The 18847-nt window shown below is 48.0% G+C and overlaps 1 protein-coding gene across 5 annotated transcripts in view; it reads left to right on the forward strand.

The window, feature by feature from the left end:
• Positions 1 to 16152, forward strand: part of rgs3a (regulator of G protein signaling 3a) — a gene marked incomplete at its 5' end in the record, with an annotated part of 137914 nt that extends 121762 nt beyond the window's left edge. For 4 of the 5 annotated variants that reach the window (XM_080018317.1, XM_080018316.1, XM_080018318.1 and 1 more), the window contains 4 exons: positions 9336 to 9437; positions 11018 to 11079; positions 12335 to 12501; positions 13865 to 16152. In XM_080018317.1, the coding sequence (XP_079874443.1) occupies positions 9336 to 9437; positions 11018 to 11079; positions 12335 to 12501; positions 13865 to 14065 (532 nt within the window). In that variant the 3' untranslated portion in view covers positions 14066 to 16152. Of the gene's footprint in view, positions 1 to 4326; positions 4516 to 9335; positions 9438 to 11017; positions 11080 to 12334; positions 12502 to 13864 lie in introns of those variants that run through there. The other variant, XM_080018319.1, reaches the window with a different exon arrangement.
• Positions 16153 to 18847: the final 2695 nt, after the last annotated feature.

Here is an 18847-nt window from a genome sequence, read left to right on the forward strand (position 1 = left end):
TGACTTCTCACGGGGCCTTTGACTGAATCAGGATGTGGCGCTCGCTAAGATCCCTATTCCTGAGATGTGCGCAGGTTTGGGTTTTTCTGTGGGGCTTCCCGCCGTGTTCTGCACGGGTGTCCTACATATTTATGATGGCCCATCACGGCGTCGCCGGTATCGACCCCCTTCATTCGGCCAGTCCCAATTTCTCCAAATCTTCCTGCATCAGTGCAGGCGATTCTGCTTATTCCGGGCGTTTCGCAACCATTAGGCATCTACACGGAATAGGGACGAATGCATATATTGATCCGCGTTTTTCGACGTGGATAACAGTCTCGGCTGCGAGCCGGTCTACCGTCGGCCGCCTTGTTTTTAACGCACGTGTGTTATTCCAGGAGCTCAGACAGCCCATAATGCGTTCAAGGATCAGAGTACCAAGTGCCCGATGTTAGGAAAATGCCACACGCTCAGCTGTAGCTGCAAACTGCTATGAACACACACTGTACAGTATAGGCAGCGCAGTGTCAGCCTTGCCTGGTGGACATTTTGGGATAGATGGGATGGATCTCGCAGAGGAAAAAAAAAAAAACGCGGCTGGACATCGGGATGCGGAATCCTGTTTAATATTCCTATAATCACATTGAGGGATTTGGAATTTTTTTGGGGGGCGAAATGGGGCCACCCGTTTCAACCCACAGAAGAATTTTTTTTTCTCTCCTTCTATATGATGGCTGTATTCGTCGAGTATTTAAAGCTCTTTATTTCCAGACGTTCACCCCGCAGACGTGTCACGCGTTTGACGAGGGGTGCGTCTGGGTTCCCCTTTTAATGGCGGGCAACACTAACGCTGGGAGGAAGTGGAATTAGGAAGCCGGCCCGTGACGGCGGCGGATGAGTAGCGTCGGTCTCCCAAACCTCCCCACTGTGGAGTGACACGTCATGAACCAGCCTAAAGTACTTATTTTTAATTATCGGTACTTCTGTAAATATGTTCCGTTTCGGAGCCTTTTGACTTTTACTTCGTTCCAAAGCAAAAATCCATGCTACTGCATTTCTAACACCGTCAGTTTATTATTATTATTTTTTTCATTCATTTAATAGAAAGTGCTCGGATGCTTTTACTCATCAGACTCACTAAGTAGAAATGTCACCGTGGTACTTTCACAGTCATGAGAGTAACTTAGTGTATTTTACTTGAGCGACAGCTCTGAGTACTTCTTCCACCGCTGAATACTACTTCACTACCACCATTTCGCGCCCCCTCCTCTCACACACCGCCTGTCTGACGCAGCTGTTTCCCTTCCAGCCTCCCCCCTCCCTCCCTCTCTATTGTCACCTTTGTTCGGACTCGGCCCAGGTGTTTCTGTTTCCCTCGGGCGGTGGATCCCCCCCCCGCGGTGCTAGACGCTCCGGGACCATCCGGGGGAGGGGGTCTCACACACACGTGCACACGCACACACACGCGCGCGCACACATTCATTTACAAAGATTGGCCCTTTTGATACATGCAAACACCCTGACACAAAAAGGGCTCTCGTAGAAGAGAAACCACAGTAAGTACTTGTTCTTACATGTGCTTAAAGTGTGAAAAGTAAATGTACTTGTCATATCCAGAGCCCTGATATGAATACCTCATAAGGCGGCGCCGTAACTGTTTGTCCTGCAGATGAGCACTCATGCAGATCCCCGTTACCTATTGACAATCAAATGATATAGCATATGTTATAATAAATAACAAGGATATGAACCCAATGAATCATTTATGACTAATACTAAATCTGCTGTTTGATAACCATTTTTGCTTGATAACCTCTAACTCCTTTTGCTTTGTCTTAATCTTTATATACTATACTGTATATACTGTATGTATATATATAGATACTGTTTTATTTTTTAATGAATGCGACTACATTTAAATATTGCAGAGCAGGCGATATTTGCTTTCAAATGTAATGTAGGAGGAGTTGAAGCTGAATATACTTCATTCTGTACTTTCGTTTTGTACCCAAGTACAGAGTATCCGTACTACTTCTCTGCTTCCTCCAGCACCTCCCAGAGCCAGGGGGTTGTAATGTGTGTGTGTGTTAGTTCCTATCATGGTTGTTTTCGTTTCGTACTCTGACTACTCGTCGGGATGAGGGACGTGTCGTTCCGGAGCTGCAAGTTACGTGATTTCAATGAGACACACACACAAACAATAGAAATTGTGAGTGAGGGGTAGTGTTATACAATAATACTATTTATCTGTATAATGCCAAATTAACAGAGAATAAAAATGGTATCAAGGTAGAAACTTTGAAATGAACCGTTTCTTTCCGCCTTATTGGTTAACATAATTACGCAACACATTATGTAATACATGCATTGTATTTTTTTGCACACACACACACACACACACATGCGTGCGCATCTCTTTGTTGTTTTTTTTAGTCCAGGTCAGGTGACCAGTTTTAAGTATTGTGATTGTGAACAGGAAAACAGATTTACTGTGAGTGGGAAGGACTCACCGACACCGTCTTAGCGCTACATTTCTTTTTAAAATTTTCCGTTGTCCTGGTTCTACTATTTCTGTGGCGCTGCGGTGCACCTCGAGCCGGTCTGACCAGATCCACGGCGCGCTTTGGGGCGTGCTTTGCGGCACCTTTTAGTACATCGCCGTATGATTTGCGGTCCTCTGTGGGCTCCGTACTGAGACTGCCGCATACTTTGTGGCACTTTAGGACACATTGATTTTATGACGCCTTTATCATCTTTATTGACATTTAATGTCTCATATAGCTCGATCTGATTTTTGTTTAAATCATCTCTCAACTTGGGTAATACTATCATATATAGTTATTACATACACTCAAAACAGAAGAGTTGTAAACTGAGAACAATGCATTTGTCATGGGTTGATTCAGCACAAACGCACACGTCCATCCAACCCTTTTTACTTACGAAACATATTTTAGGGCCGTGATTCTAGGCCCATATTTGCGTGATTATTTTTGTCTCGCTCCATACCAAATTCCATACTCCATACTGAATTTGTATTATTCCTCTGTTTATTAATCTATTATTAATCTACGTATTGTTAATGTTGTATAATTAATCAGTTAACCAATAGTGCATCAAAAACGTCTGAATTTAGTGGCTAAAGATGTGAGTAAACATTACTGATAAGGGAGATTAATCCCTTTGAATTCCCCTGAAATGATGTTTTTACTTTCATCAATCTCATCCCCTTTGTTACGGGACGGCTACAGCTCTTCACCGTACCGATGATCAAGTGGCGAGAGCCCCGCCCGAAAGAGTCAGACGCCAATCGAGAAACGAGCGACAATTAATCAAGCCGCTTAGCCCTGCTCACACCTATTATGCGTGGCCAAAACACGGCAAACGGAAAAGGTTTCTACCGCAGGACGCGCCGCGGAGGCTCTCCAAGCCACCGCGTTGAACGAGCCACAGAGTATTCCTCCGCACGGCGACCCGCACAGAGCGCCTTGTCCAGCTGTACAACAAAGATAATCAAGCCATAGCGCCGCAAACGTGGCACGAAAGGAGCCTCTTCTGCAACACAAAGAGGAAAGAAAGAGAACGTGGTGAATTCAAATACATGTGTATACTGTTTTTACATGATTATTACTTTAAAAAATAGTTACTAGGTAGATTACTAATAGGTAATTGTAATAAATGGACAGTAAAGTAATCAATTATTACGTTATTCGCAAAAACGCTGTTATGTTATAAAGAAGGTTTTACTACATTAGTGTATTCTTTTTACGTTATGGGTCTTATTATTATGTACATTATTTTTACAGTTTAGGGGTTTTGTCCACACTTTGGAAAGGCGTGGAGGGCGCTGTCCCGGGATGTCGGGGGGGGTTGTACTCACATGGGATTAGTCTGCTAAATACCAACAACAACAACCAAACAAACATATTTACACAGCACTCAGAGGTTTGTCATCGACTCCACTCCGTGTTTTTGTTTAGTTGTTGTTTACGCTCCATCAGCATGCACACGCAAGGCACAATGTAGAACAAGACTGAGTCACATGAACAGGGCATTACATTCTAGCTTGAGGAAGAAACTCTCTCATTGTTATCGAGATCCGTAAAAAGAAACCAAAAAAAAACAAAAAAAAACCAACTTCTCACCCATGAAGTAAAAAAAAAAACAAAAAAACTTTCCGTGTTTTTTGGACAGCGAGGATCCAGCCTCACCGGGCGCTGCCGCCTCGTGATTGGACGGAGGCAGGGCCCGCCTCCGTCAGACCCCGAGGACTATATAAAGCTTTAACAGAGCCTCTCAGGGATTAGAGGAATGTGATTGTGGAACAACCCTTGGGCCCCGATGCTCTGGCACACACTCACACACACACACACACACACACACTTCCACGCACACACTTTCTCTCACACACACACACACACACAAACACACACACATACACAAACACACACACGGACGCACGCTAGTCGAAGCAACCTGCAGGCTGGTGCCCATGTTTCAAGCTATGGTGGATTTCTCTGAGAAGTACCTGGAAAGGTAAGAGAGGACAACTCTGTGTGTGTGTGTGTGTGCATGCGTGTGTGTGTGTGTGTGTGTCCGTCCCCCCGTCCGTCCATCTTTGTTTCCAGGGTAAGAGTGGTTCTCAAGACGTCGGGAGGCGATCTGACCTCTTCCGTGGATCTCATTTGACAGTCGCGGAGAGGGAGAATCCCCTGTGGCGCCGAAGCGCTCAAACTATTTCGGAAGGAAGCGGCTCCAACCGGAGGCCGCCCCTCTTTCTTATTATACCCTCAGCCTGGATTTCAGGAATAGGATTGCTCATGTGGTCTTTGTGGCGAGGAAGGTGAGTCTGTCGGAAATAGACACCTTTCGTGGGCACTCTGAGCGGAGACGGTGCTTCTGTGCTCCAGCTCTTCGTTGTTTGTCGGGAGATTGAAGACAGTGCCGTGGTTCCGCCGGGACTGTTGCTTTTCTCTTGATCAGCTTTGTTCTAATCTAGTGGGCTTTCCAAAAAAAATTGGGGGACGAGTGTGGACTGTGACCGTGGCTGTGAGGAAGGCACTCAGCAGACTAAGATCAAGCAAAAAGTTTTTTGGGTTTTTTTTCTCCCACATTTGTTTATGGAAACAGTTCTGGAAGCTAAGAGTGATTAATGTTTTGCAGACCCGCGGTTCTGGCCCATCACCCCCTACACACTCACACACACAGACACACACGTACACACACACACATACATGCACACACACACACACACATGCATGCACGCACACACACACACACACACACGCTCTCTTGTACTGGTATCAAAGTAAGTAAATACACCTGCAAAGTGAAGACCAAGAAATTGTCAATTCGGAGACCGGTCCTCACAAGTATAGTATGAAAACACACACACACACACACACACACACACACATACATACATACATACATACATACATAAATACACACACATTAAGACACAAAAATTACACATCACACTTTGTAAACAGTGAACACAGACGTCTAAAAGTTCCACAACTTGGGCTCTTTTTCTGCTCCTTCCTTTGGGGGTCATCCCCGCACCCTGCACCCCGCTGGACCAGAGGATGGCTTTCCGGGGGGGGGGGGGGGGGGCGTGGGGCCCAGATCAGCGGGCGGCGGGGAAAGCGGCATGTGCCGGAGCCCAACAATGGGTTTTGTGACACCGCGCCGCACATTGTGTCTGCAGCCCCCGCTCCTCGTGCGCAGCTCCCCAGCCTTTCCCTGAGAGCATGGCCCACTTCCACGGCACCAGGAATAGCCGGTGGGGTGCTATTAGTGCGTCTAATATGAGCCGAGCAAAGTGGGAATAAGAAGGTGGAAGCCTGCAGATAATTGCAGTGCTAAAGACCCCTTGCTCCTTATTTGCTCGAGTAGAAAAGACAGGTCTCCCTCCCGCCCGGCGGTGCCGACGTTGCACGCTCGCCGGGGCCTCGCCGGCCGCCGTCTGCGTTGGCGCGGGGCGTACCGGGCGGCGCTGGCAGATCTGATGAGCGATCATCCTGATTTGATCGTCTTCAGCGAGGCACGTGTTGCTGCTTCAGCGGATGAATGTGTTTGCACGGCAGGGGGTACGTCACCCGTCGAAATTTGATATTTGGCCCCCCCTAAAACCGGGACTGCGAGGGGGAGCGGAGGAGCCCGGTTCCATGGTGGAAATGTGGTGGGTTCTGCTGCCACATGATGAATACTGAATGATGTCACTGCAGGCACTGCAGCTAAAAATGTATTTCCTTTCAATGTCTCCTTTCACTTTTTCATTTCTGTGTTAAGCACATTGCACATACAGGTTGATTGGTTGATTGGTTGAGAGGTTACCAAAGAATCGCCACTATAAAGGCATTTACGTTTCATGTTCTTTCTGGTGTGTTGTTGTGAAGAAACAAATGCCGTATATATGCCGCACGCATGCACATAAGAGCTCCGCGTGAGGGGAGTCGAGGAAATGGAGGAACGCGTCGCCGGCAAAATTCAAAGGTGTGAATGCGCAGGCCAACATCTCTGCGTGTGCATTGCATGATGCTGCGGGTTCTCTCAGCCTCTCTCCCCTTAACCCCTCCGGACCCACCGCCTTCACATCCGCGCCGGCATTGCGGGCGATGACTGCGGCGGCACGTCGGTCGAGGCTTTTTGCTTTTTTCGTGGCTTCTCATGCATATGCAGACTTGCAGACCTGACTCGCACAGCTAGCGGTTGAAATCCCGCGTCTTATCTCGACGTTAACTGCCGTTCTCAGCGTGTGTTCACCAGAGACGCCTCGCTGTTCTTTTTTTGTCGTTCGAAATTGTCAAGCGGCTAATGGGCGTTTGAGTGGTTTTAAAGGAGCGACCGGAGTATTTTGAGATTGTGAAAAGCTCCTAAATCAAGCAAATAGTTTGAGAGTCTGGTGGATTCAACAGTTATATCCTTCTTTTCCACTCACAAAGAATGACATAATGACTATTCAATAAATCCCATTTGAAGTTTCAACATGGTTTCATATTTAAAAAGGCGGGTTACTCAATGACTTGGGATGACAGTGTCCACTGTCGACCACATGGTGACAGCAGGGAGTCAAGAATCCCTTCCACCGTGACCGTGACGTCACTCCTGGGCAAAAATGTGTGGGCCTGCAATAAAAAAAGGGCCAAAATAAAACATACTTTATCATCATCTTCAACGGGATGCATTCCAGACTTCATAAACCTGTCTTGCTATGTGCATCAGCAAGGTGGAGGCCTAATACCCCACACACATCCCTTGGAAGTAGAGCCATTTAATAAATCCTGCATTAATCTCATTGAAATTAGACATTAAGTGTGAAAGTAAAGTATTATAGGTTGGCAAGTTTAAGCTTTTAACTGGAATATTTTCTGAGCCAGGGCGAAAACTCGTGGTTGCAGTAATATACAGAGAAATGGAAAGTATTAGAAATGACAAACGTCAGAAATAGGAAATGGGTGTCTCTCCCCACTCTCAGGGTCAAATATCCCTTACTGCCATGCTGCAGCTTCCCCAAACTGAACATGAGCAGGTATACTGGACCTGGACCCGGACCTTCTTAAATGTCCAGCTAAACAGTCGTCAGGTTCGGCCTCGTCGTCGGCAAGGTCCGTGTGGCTGCTTTTCGCAGCTTTTTCCCAGGTCTCACCGGGAACGAGGGGCCGGTGTCTCGCTGAGCTCCGCGAGCTAAACGAGGCTTTTTGTTTCTGTTTTTTTCTTTATTAACAACGATAATAACGTGCACCTGCAGACACAAACGCGCAAGTAAACAATGTCTCTCTCGCCGTGGCCTGATTGGCGCCGCGGAGTCTCCCGGCGCCTGTGCCTGGCACTGGATTAAAGAGCCGCTGAAGGGGGCTTGCATTTGTGCGGTCGCAGCGCTGTTCATTATCAGAACGGTGTGTGAGTGTTGGTGGAGTGTTCATTCATCAACATCCATCTATATTCATGTGTATGGGCCGATCTGCATTCTGGGGTGGGTGTGTGAGTGTGTGTGTGTGTGTGTGTGTGTGTGTGTGTGTGTGTGTGTGTGTGTGTGTGTGTGTGTGTGTGTGTGTGTGTGTGTGTGTGTGCGTGTGTGCGTGGAAGTGGAAGTGTGACTGTATAGCCAGCATCTATAATTGGAAGCCCTGTTTCTTCTTTTGGCTGCACAAGCTCTTCTGTGGGTTTCGGGGGTGGCACAGGGACAGGTGAGAGCGATTAGTCCACCACGCGGCCGCCGCCGCCGCCGCCGCCACGCCGCATTATTAGCGGGGCCAGCCAATTCACGGTGGAAATCAGAGGCAAGGAATTCAGGAAATGGGAGTTGAGCGAGGTCACGTCCCAGGGAGGCAGCACGCGCTCCAGGTCGGGGAAAAGCCAGGACAGGCACCGCGGGATTATGGGAAAGCGCGGCGTTTCGCCGAGGCCTTAGGGGGGACTGGGAGGGCGGGGGCGGGGCGGGCTGGCGTGCCACTCCTGGGTGCGAACGAGGATGAGGTGAAGCTCGGGGGGGGGGGGGGGGGGGGGTCTCTGTGTGAACCGGTCGAGGGGCCGGGTGACGCGGGTGAGGTGAGTAGGTGAACGGGTGGCTCACCGGGCGGCGAAGAAGACGAGGAGGTCACTGTGCCCGGTGGCTCTCTCTCTCTCTCCCTCTCCCTCTCTCTCTCTCTATCTCTCTCTCTCTCTCTCTCTCGCTCCCTCCCTCCCTCCCCCTCTCTCTCAGGAACCCCATCCAGCCACATGGGGAATGGCATGATGAAACAGAGGAGTGAGGAGTGAGTCTCTCTCCTCCTTCCCTTCTCCGGCACATCCACTCAGTCCCTGCCTAGAGACCTGCCAGGGACTCATCCGTCCGCCGTGAAGACACAGCGAGTGACAGGGAGATTAGATTGGTCGAAACACAGCCGGGCGCCAAGGAAGGGGACTCGCAGCTCAACGCCGGGGGCCGCACAACTTTTTGTAGGGGGGGGGGGGGACTTTTCAACGCGCCGCACCGTCGTACCCGAAAAAAACCAAAATGTACAAAAAACTTTGACGGTTGTTCGTCTTCACCCTTTCTTTCTTTTTTTTTTGTGTTTTTGGGGCATTTGTCGGGGGTTTGATTTCGCGTCGGAGTGGATTTGGAGTTCTGGAGACGCCGGGCCGTGTTTTCCACCTGGGCTTGGATTGTTTTGATTGGGTTGTGGATTGGAGGAGCACTCATCCTACCTTTCTCTCTTTCTTTCCACCCTACATTATGTTCCCCTGTTTCATCTCAACCCCCCCATCCCTCCAATTGCCATCCAAAACCCATCACTCAATCTCTCTCTCTCTCTCTCTCCCTCTCTCTCTCTCTCTCGCTCTCTCGCTCTCTCTCTCTCGCTCTCTCTCAGGGCCAAAGACATGAAGAATCGACTGGCTTTCCTGCGGAGGAGGAATGAATCCCCAGGAAGTAACCCAGCCGGCAAGCTGGACAAATCCATGAAGTCAGTCAAGTAGGTTTTTGTTTTTTAGGTTTTTTTTTTCCTTTTGATCATAGAGCGTGTGAGTGTGAGTGAGTGAGTGAGTGTGTGTGCGAGTGAGTGTGTGTGTGTGTGTGTGTGTGTGTGTGTGTGTGAGTCGACTTTTATTGGGGGGGGGGGATCATTATGCGGTTTGGAGAGACAGGCCGAGTGGGCAGTAGTGGAGAGGTGAGAAGGCTTGTAAAACTGTGGCATGAATGGGAAGAAGGGAGGGGAGAAGGAGAAGGGGAAGGAGGGATCGTGGGGATGCAAATCGTTTTTTTTTTGGAAGGAGGGAGACGGGGTTGATTGTATGCAGCCAGCGCTGTTTACCATCAAGGGACCTACCCTGTTACTAACACTGTCGTAGCCTGCAGTTTCTTTTTTAACCAATTCAGCAGTTTTGACATTAGAACACTAGAAAAAAAAACCCATCTATATTTATCTCAATACGATTATTTCACAGCTGGGACTTATTTTACAGCCGCAAGCCTTCCTTTACTTAAAACGTATAATTGTGCAATCCAAGTGTTTTGTCTACACTGTATATCCATAATATATATGTATCCACTGCTTACTTTCTAACTTAAATATACTGTAGTACTGTAGTATTCAACGACTCTGACTGCTCTTTGATTTGTATAACGCTGCAAAACAAACCAAAAAAAACAAAAAAACAAAGGTTGTACTGGTCTGATAAAGAATGTTGAGTTTCAGGACGGTAAGAATGTGTGGTCTCTGAATGCCATCTGAATCCATTTCTCACATATGTCACGGTGCTAAAAATAACACGCGTGATCGACAGGGAAGTTTAGGGGGGAAAAAAAAAAAAAAAAAAGGGGGAAAAATGAAGAAAGAGGGAAAAAGTGGACCCTTCGAAAAAAGAAGAGGAGGAGGAGGAGGAGGAGGAGGAGGAGGAGGAGGAGGAGGGGGAGGAGGAGGAGGAGGAGGAGGAGGATGAGAAGGAGGAGGGAAAAAAGACTGAAATAAATCTCTAATTTCAAAGATAACAGCTCGTGCAGTGTCAATGAGGGTTCCAGATGTGGATTGCGGGGACTGGGCCCGGGATGTGGATTGCAGAACGAGGCGCGGGGGGGGGGGGGGAGGCTGCGGGGAAGGCGGGCCCCGGGCCCCGCAGCACCTCGCCATTGGCCCGGGGTAGTCCCCGCCCTCCCTGCGGAGACGGGCGGAGACCAAAAAAAAAAAAAAAAAAAAAGGGAGGGGGGTGGGGGGGGTGGGGGAAGGCAGGATAAAAATCCTCCGCAGAGCCGCTCGAGTCGCGCATGCACACGCACACGGACCCCGCGACGCTCCCGCAGACGCGCACACACTCGCACCCGGAGTCACCACGCAGCGTGAGCGAGGGGGAGGTGGGGAGCGGCTGGAAGTCAATTGTAGGAGGCGGGGTGGCGGTGGCGGGGAGAGAACCGGAGACCGGCGCACCGACCTCACCGTCCAAAACCCAGGCGTCCCTCCACCCGGCCCGGCTTCGAGAGGGGTCTTCGGATGGGTCACACAATGAGAAACCTGGCTGAGATGGGCTTGTTAAAGAACCGCTCTGCTTTCATCTGCAGGCCCACCCCCGAGGAGGCGCTCAAGTGGGGCGAGTCGCTGGACAAGCTGCTGGTCCACAAATGTAAGTTCATTTTCTTTGACACACCTTTCATTCTTCACTTTTGTTCATCGCTTTGTTTTTGTTTTTTACTTTTGCAATCCGCCGGTCAATGTTAACGGGTATGGTTGCGTTCATTCACTTTTTGTGCCGAAGTGTTGAGACGCGTCTGCAAAGTAATAACCCCTTAAACGGGCGGAGGCAGAGGCACGGCGGGGGCACGGGGGTGTGTGGGGGTTGGTGCAGACCGGGGCTTATTAAATATTAATAACGCATGCATGCCTCGGCGAATGGCGATGCAGCATGCTCGCCTCCGCTCAACTCAGTTGAGTTGCGACGAATGGGAAGTCTGCAGCGAGCTTGTCCTAATCCCAGTCTATAAAATGACCCCCCGTGGACCCCCCGTGTTAAATAATAAAAAAATAAAAAACCGGAAAGAAGGGAGGGAAGGAAGGGAAGTAAAACGGAAGGAAGAAGCCGCCAGGCAACTTGCCACATTGACACCTGAGCGTTTAATTTCCAATTTTCTATTCCTAGTCCTGATCAACTCAGGGCAGTGAGGTAGTTTCAAATCAAAGGGCCCTCACCCGGGCCCTGCTTCCCCCAAAACTCCTGCTGCCTCCAGTGTGAGGTCAGAGGAAATCTCTCGCCGCCTGCTCTTTTTTTTTTCTTTCTTTCATCAGCACGGCGGATTCATGTGAACGGAAAAGCCGCCGGAGCGTCGGAGCGTTGGGCGGAACGCCTTTCCTGCCATTCTTTAAAGCCCGGAATATTTTCTTCCTCGAGTCGTCCGCCCGACCCCCCTCTCCCCCCCAACTCGAAGGAGCCCTCCGGGGGGCCGGGATGAGAGCGACGGGAAAAGTTGCCCACCGCGTTGCCCACGCAGCCGTGGCAGACAGTCACCTCTTTGTTTGCTCACTTCCTTGGCACACAGGAAGAGAGAGAGAGAGAGAGAGAGAGAGAGAGAGAGAGAGAGAGAGAGCCCGAGGACCGAGCAGGGAGAGTTCAGTGGAGGGACCGGGTCGAGGGAGGGGGGGGGGGGGGCGAGGGGTGATGTCACCTAGCGGACGTGAATGCACGCTTCAGTGTCGAGGCTTTATTTTCATTCCAACCACATGACTCACCCTGTCGGTGCGATTTTAGGTGCTAAAAACCCCGACAAAAGCTGTCGCTGTGGCGTTGCCATGGCGCCCGAGTCAAGTCCTCTCCGATTGCCTGGGCTCTCCCATAACTCTTCTCTCTCTCTCGTTCTCTCTCCCTCCCCTCTTTCCCCCCTCAGATGGTCTGGCAGCATTCAGAGCTTTCCTGCGCACGGAGTTCAGCGAGGAGAATCTGGAATTCTGGCTGGCGTGTGAGGACTACAAGAAAATCAAGTCGCAGTCCAAGATGGCCTCCAAGGCCAAGAAGATCTTTGCGGAATACATCGCCATTCAGTCCTGTAAAGAGGTGAGTGGTCGCACGCACGCGCGCGCACACACACGCATGCACGTACACACACGCATGCACGTACACGCACACACACACACACACACACACACACACACGCACATGCGCGGACGCACACACACACACACACACACACACACCCACACACGCAGACACATGCACACACACGCACACGCAGACACATGCACACACACACATGCAGACACACACACACACACACACACACACACACACACACACACAAGTAAATATTGATTACCTGGACACATGCGCTTTACAGTGACTCAATAGGAAAGATGACATAACCAGTGTAGGGAAAGCAAGCTGGAACATGTGTTTTGAGCTGTGCACTGAAACGTACCACTGTACATCAGTCCACGTCATGACAGCAAGGTTTCCCCGCAAAACGGCTGAAATCGGCACTACAGATGGTAGGCGCGCCTCGGCAGCGCCACCTGCTGATCAAAACCAGCCAAAACAGCGCGCTGACGTAGGCCGGTACTTTTAGCGGCTCTCTACGTCGCAAATGAAAAAGAAGGCGGGCCACCGACGGCTTGGAGGGGACGGCCCCTCACCCAACACCCTCACCCGGCCGCTCCTCAACAATGTCTTGGCCGTTTTTGGGAAATTGTGCTGGAGCGGGGCTCAGAGCACGGGGTGGAACAACTCTTTAAACGTATGCGGTAACTGGATACTGAAAAAAGCAGCGGCCCCCGGGAGGTGATGTCATGGCGGGCACATGGCCGCCTCATCACGGATCCTCTGCTGCAGAATGGAAGGAGTGAGTGAGTGAGTGAGTGAGTGAGTGAGTGAGTGAGTGAGGAAGTGAAGCCAGGCACGCAGCACATGATTCACCGTGGCTGCCCAAACAGCAACGGCAAACCCCCCCCCCCCCCCCCCCAAAAAAAACCCCCATCCTGTTAAGGCTTACTTTGATATTGAGCTTTTTTTTTGGATTTCGCAACATTTTGGCGCCCGCCTCTGGTACAGTTTACTGTAATGCAGCCTTTCTATTATCACAATTACGACGACCAGAATCCCAGATGAGATCTAGTCAAGTCACAATATTGATTGATTGATTGATTGATTGATTGATCATCTTTTATTTCAGACATTTTAACAATAGATATGAAACCGAAGGGAATAAAACAATAGCGATAAAAAAAATGATGAAAACGATCGGATTCCGCAAATTCTATAAGTTCTATAAACTCTTCATCTGATTTATCTATTGACGTAAATTCTGTTTAATATGATCAATATCTGGGCCGGCCCGGCCGGCTTCTCAGTTTCCTCAGCAGCGTTTTTTTTTTTTTAATATATTTGTTTTTTGTTTTTTTTCTGCTCCTCCCCCTCCTCTCAGGTGAACCTGGACTCCTACACCAGGGAGCACACCAAGGACAACCTGCAGAACGTGACGCGCTCCTGCTTCGAGCTGGCGCAGCGGCGGATATACGGGCTGATGGAGAAGGACTCGTACCCGCGCTTCCTGCGCTCAGAACTCTACGTGGACTTAGTCAACCAAAAGAAAGCCAGCTCCACCTCCACCTCGTCGTCACTGTAGAGGGGCGGGCGGCGGGCGGGGGCGGGGGGCGGAGATCCGCACAGACGACAAAAGAGATGGCCGCAAAAAAAAAACAAAAAACGAGAGCGGATGGGTCAAAGACTTGGGGTGTGGGCGAGCTACGTCTCCTTGTTTGCCTTTTTTTTGTTGTTGTTGTTGGTGCCGTTGTTGTTGTTGTTGTTTTCGGTTTCTGCCATCCCGTCCACTTTCTTGTTTTTGTTGTTGTCGTGAAAGGAGAGGGCAAGGCTCTGGCACTGCGGAGGAATGTGGTTTACGCAGTGACCCGGGATGGATGGATGGATGGATGAATGAATGGATGGATGGATGGATGGATGGAGGGAGGGATGGTTGGATGGATGGATGATTGAGCAGGAGCTGGATGCTTCTGTCCTCAGCGTGCAGATTAATGACATTTGTCCATATTTAAGTTCTTGTCCAGACGACGTACTGGAGGAGGCGGCGATGAGACAACCCCTGTAGACGTGAGACAGTCCGGTACTGTTTTGTCGTTTTTTTTTTTTTGAATTTTTTTTTTTTTTCATCTGTTGTTTTTTTTTTAACCCTTTACACCCTCCCTCCCCCTTTCACTACGCCCGTTTCCCCACCACCTCCACCTTTTAAAACAAAAACAGCGCGAAACCCTTGGTACGAAACGAACAAAACGCATTGCATTCCTTCAGTCTCTAAACCGCCTCGTGTCGGAGGAAGGAAGGGGAGGCGGGAGGGGAGGGGAGGGGAGGCAGGAAGGGTGAGACGGAACGTGCGAGCTGACGCGTTCACGACCGGACGACGACTTTCGGGGGCACTTTGGGGTCCCCCCTTTCCACGCGCTTTTATTTTGTAGGCGGCACAGAAGCAAGCACGGGCCGCGCCGCCGGCGCAAACCGCATCCGCCAGGAGGCCCCCCGCGCCGCCTCGGCGGCTTCCTCACAGGGCGGCGTCAAGACGGAAGAGGCGGGCGGGGAACGCTCTCGTACCGACAACAACCAAAACGGACTTAAAGGAGCGCGGGCGGCGGCGTGAAGGAGAATCGGAGCAGACTTCAGAGACTGTTAACAGCCGGAAAGGGAGAGACGGGAGGAGAGAAGGCCGGAACATGTTCCCTCAAGAGCCAGACGCCCGTTTCTTTTGACACTGTAGCTGATGCTGGACTAAAGGACGAAGCATTCTCAGGACATTAAGGCACTCAGCTGTTCAAGAGAAGCAGTTACAAATATTGTCCTTTTTTTTTTTTTTTTTTTTTTTACATTTCTTTGTTTATTTTTTATTTTATTTTATTTTTTGTAGCTGTTTCTTATTTTTACTTTTTATTTTTTTCGTTCAAGCCTGCACTTCACGGTTATACTGAGCAATACTCCGTTCATGCATAGATATTGAAAAATTGTTCATTCACATAGATATTGTTGAGAAAATATTGTGTCATGTTGTACAAAGGTTTGCCTATTTATTTAGATTATCTCGCAGAACGCTTCTATCCCTCCGTCACTTCTCCGCCGATCGCCCTCACTTCCCTTCCAACCACAGGACGGGCTCAAGGCCGCCCTGAACTTTAAGTGCAATATTTATTTTGTTATATCTTTTTTTTTTTGTTTCCGTTTATCTAGATTTTTTTTTTTTTTTCGATTTATATGGGAAACACCAACAGCTTTGAGCTCTGTATTAATTTTATTTGTTAAGAGAGAGAGAGAGAGAGGAAAAAAAAAATAATAACTTAGAGCTATAAGGTTGACTTAAAACAACTTAAAAACGCAAAGAACCACGAGTAGTTCCAAGAAATGTAACGCGAGTTATTCTAACTGTGTGCACGCCCTGGCAGCAGGCAGCCGGGGTGATACGGATGTAAATATGATTCTTTAAGAAAAGTACGGGAGGAGGAAAATTAAAAAAAAAAAAAAAAAAAAAAGACGTCGAGAAAAGAGGGAGAAAAAAAAAAAAAAAAGAAGAAAACAAACACAACAAACGATGGGTCTCGACATGTGAGAAATGTGGGACCTGGCTGTATCTATGTAAATACAAAAGGAAAAAAAAAAAAAAAAGACTGAAGCTATAAGATAACATGTATTGTTATAAAAGAAAAGAAAAAAATATATACAAAAATAAACATCAGTGAGTGAGGGCACGTACGGTCCGCCCTTTTTCCCTGGTCCAACACTGCTTGTAAGGAGTTTTACGAAATGCATTTCATCATTTTCACTGTTTACAATTGAAAAAAACGCATCTCCTACGATAGCAAGCGACGATGAAGTAGATGAAGTACATTTGGTGTCATTGCTAATGATAAAATAAAACTATCCAACTGGTGAAGTCAGCGATCGTCTTGTTGTGATTGTGCGTCGTTGTCTGTTTTGCAGTGTTTTCTTACGAGACAGACGTGGAAACTAAGGAGAAGAAGAATAGCCTAAGAATAGCCTGGTGTAAAATACTCAATAAACCTCCATCAGCTTTTTAACAGACCTACGCCTGTACACACACGTTGGCACAAGATGTGAGGCCCAAGTGCCTTTCCACGTCTTTATTTTCTATAAACAATCTATTTACGTCTGTTTATCTAAACGTCCACAAACCATCCACATTAGGTTTTGTGAGAAAAGCACAAAGTGTGTGTGTGTGTGTGTTTTTTTTTATTTTTTGGGGGTGGGGTGGTGGACTTTGCCAGATTAGGTGGGTTGCAGAGGGTTAATCAGCGCAGGAGGGGAGGAAACGGTTGTTTTTGGATCTTGGGGGAAGGATCTACGTGCTTTGAATTACAGTTAGAAACAGTAAGAGATAGACTAATCTGCTTTACAAGCTGCCATCTGTTTTGACACACACACACACACACACACACACACACACACACACACACACACACACACACACACACACACACACACACACACAGGGACGAGAAGGAGGGGTCCCAAGGATGGTCTCCCCCACTTTAATGGTTGATTGTAAATACCGAACCAAATTCACTTAAGAACACGTAAGAACAATTTAAGGTTCAAATTGAACCTTGGTGTCCAAATCCACTGTATCAAATTAGTAGAGCTTAGATCTTCTAGGTTTTATATTCATATATATATGTATATATATATATATATATATATATATATATATATGACGCCGGGTTAGTTGCGAACAGAATGCCTTTATTTACAAAAAGAACAAAAGAGATAAAAACCAAACAAAAAGCTCTGCCGACGTCAAGCAGGTAAGACGACGCGCACACACACACACACACACACACACACACACACCTCCACACACACAGTTTGTAACCACGACAGAGCGACGGAGTCGACAAATAATTTTGAACGCAATACAATACAATACACTACACGCCTCGCACGATGCGAATGGGCGTCCGGAAACCACAACCTGCACATATACTGTATAACGAATTGGATGATGATGTCGCAGAGCGCCTTACTCTACAAACTCAAATCTCGCGCCACCACCCTCGACCGGAAGTCCCGGAGGTTTACACGTATCGACGCGCGAGCGTTCTGCATCTTCTGGTAAAATTTCATCGGTTCCCCACTAATTCCTGTTCCAAATGTCGATCGATATGGATCAAACTTGAACCACAGGATGTCTGAGATGTCCTTGTTCTGACAAGACCTCAACCATGTCCATGGTTCCAGCGGTTGTCGTTGGCCAGACACTTTTAGCCCAAAAAATGCCAAGGACAATAAGGATAATAATAATAATAATAATACAAATCTGAACAATAACAAATAGGGTTGTTATTGTTCAGATTAACAATAACAATAGGATTTTATTTTTTTATTTACACAGCACTTTTGAAAAGATTAGTTATGAAGTTCTTCACCAAACAAAAAAATACAGTACAAATCATAGTAAAGGAATTAAACCAAACATATTCAAATTTTTAAAAAGCAAGAAAATAACACAAAATAACACAAATGTCCCCTCACAACCGCCCCCTAACCCCGTTGCCCCTTCCTCCGTGACGTCGGTGATAACCACACCGCTGTGTTTGTCACTTCCCCGAAAATTTGAAGTTGACATGTCGGAGGACGGAGAACGGCAAATGATGTTTCCTGCCCTTATCTGCAATGCGCACGGGGGGCAAAAATAGCTGCTAATGCTTCCTCCACCGCGGCGACAAGTGATGATACAGTTTCCCTCCACCACAACACTTCGGGGCGAGGCGGAATGCACGCCTCTAAAAATATTCATTTGTTTGCTCGTTTGGATTCTGTTTTTTTTTTTTTGGTTTTTTTTTCGGGGGTTCAGTGTTATAACTTCATGTTTGGTGGATTTTGCACGGCAACGTCATGCAGTTAATAGTAGTAATTATAGTGTTTATTGGGTTAATACTATTACTGTAGTACTAGTAGTCTAGTTGCACTGTTTGGAATAGGTTACTATGTAAAGAGAACACGGATGATCGTCGCATTTTGCATGTTCACCCCATGTTCACGTGGGTTTCCCTCCTGGTGCTCCGATCTATTTTGTCTTCGCATTTAAATACATGCAAACGTCGTAAATTATTCCTCTGCTCTCATTTTAATGCCCAGGATGAATGTTGGAGCTCAGGTCAAGTTATATATTATATTTGGACAAACAATCCACTGATAGTGATTCAATGGGCCTTCCCTCCATAAAACTAAGAACAACATGGTTTCACACACGCACACGCGCACGCACACGCACACACACACACACACACACACACACACACACACACACACACACACACACACACGATAGGGAGGGGTCCCAATGGTCTCTCCCACTTTCAAGGATGATTGTAAACAACGAACCAAACTCACT

Source organism: Zeus faber (genome assembly GCF_960531495.2).
Source record: "Zeus faber genome assembly, chromosome: 17".
Lineage (NCBI taxonomy): Eukaryota > Metazoa > Chordata > Actinopteri > Zeiformes > Zeidae > Zeus > Zeus faber.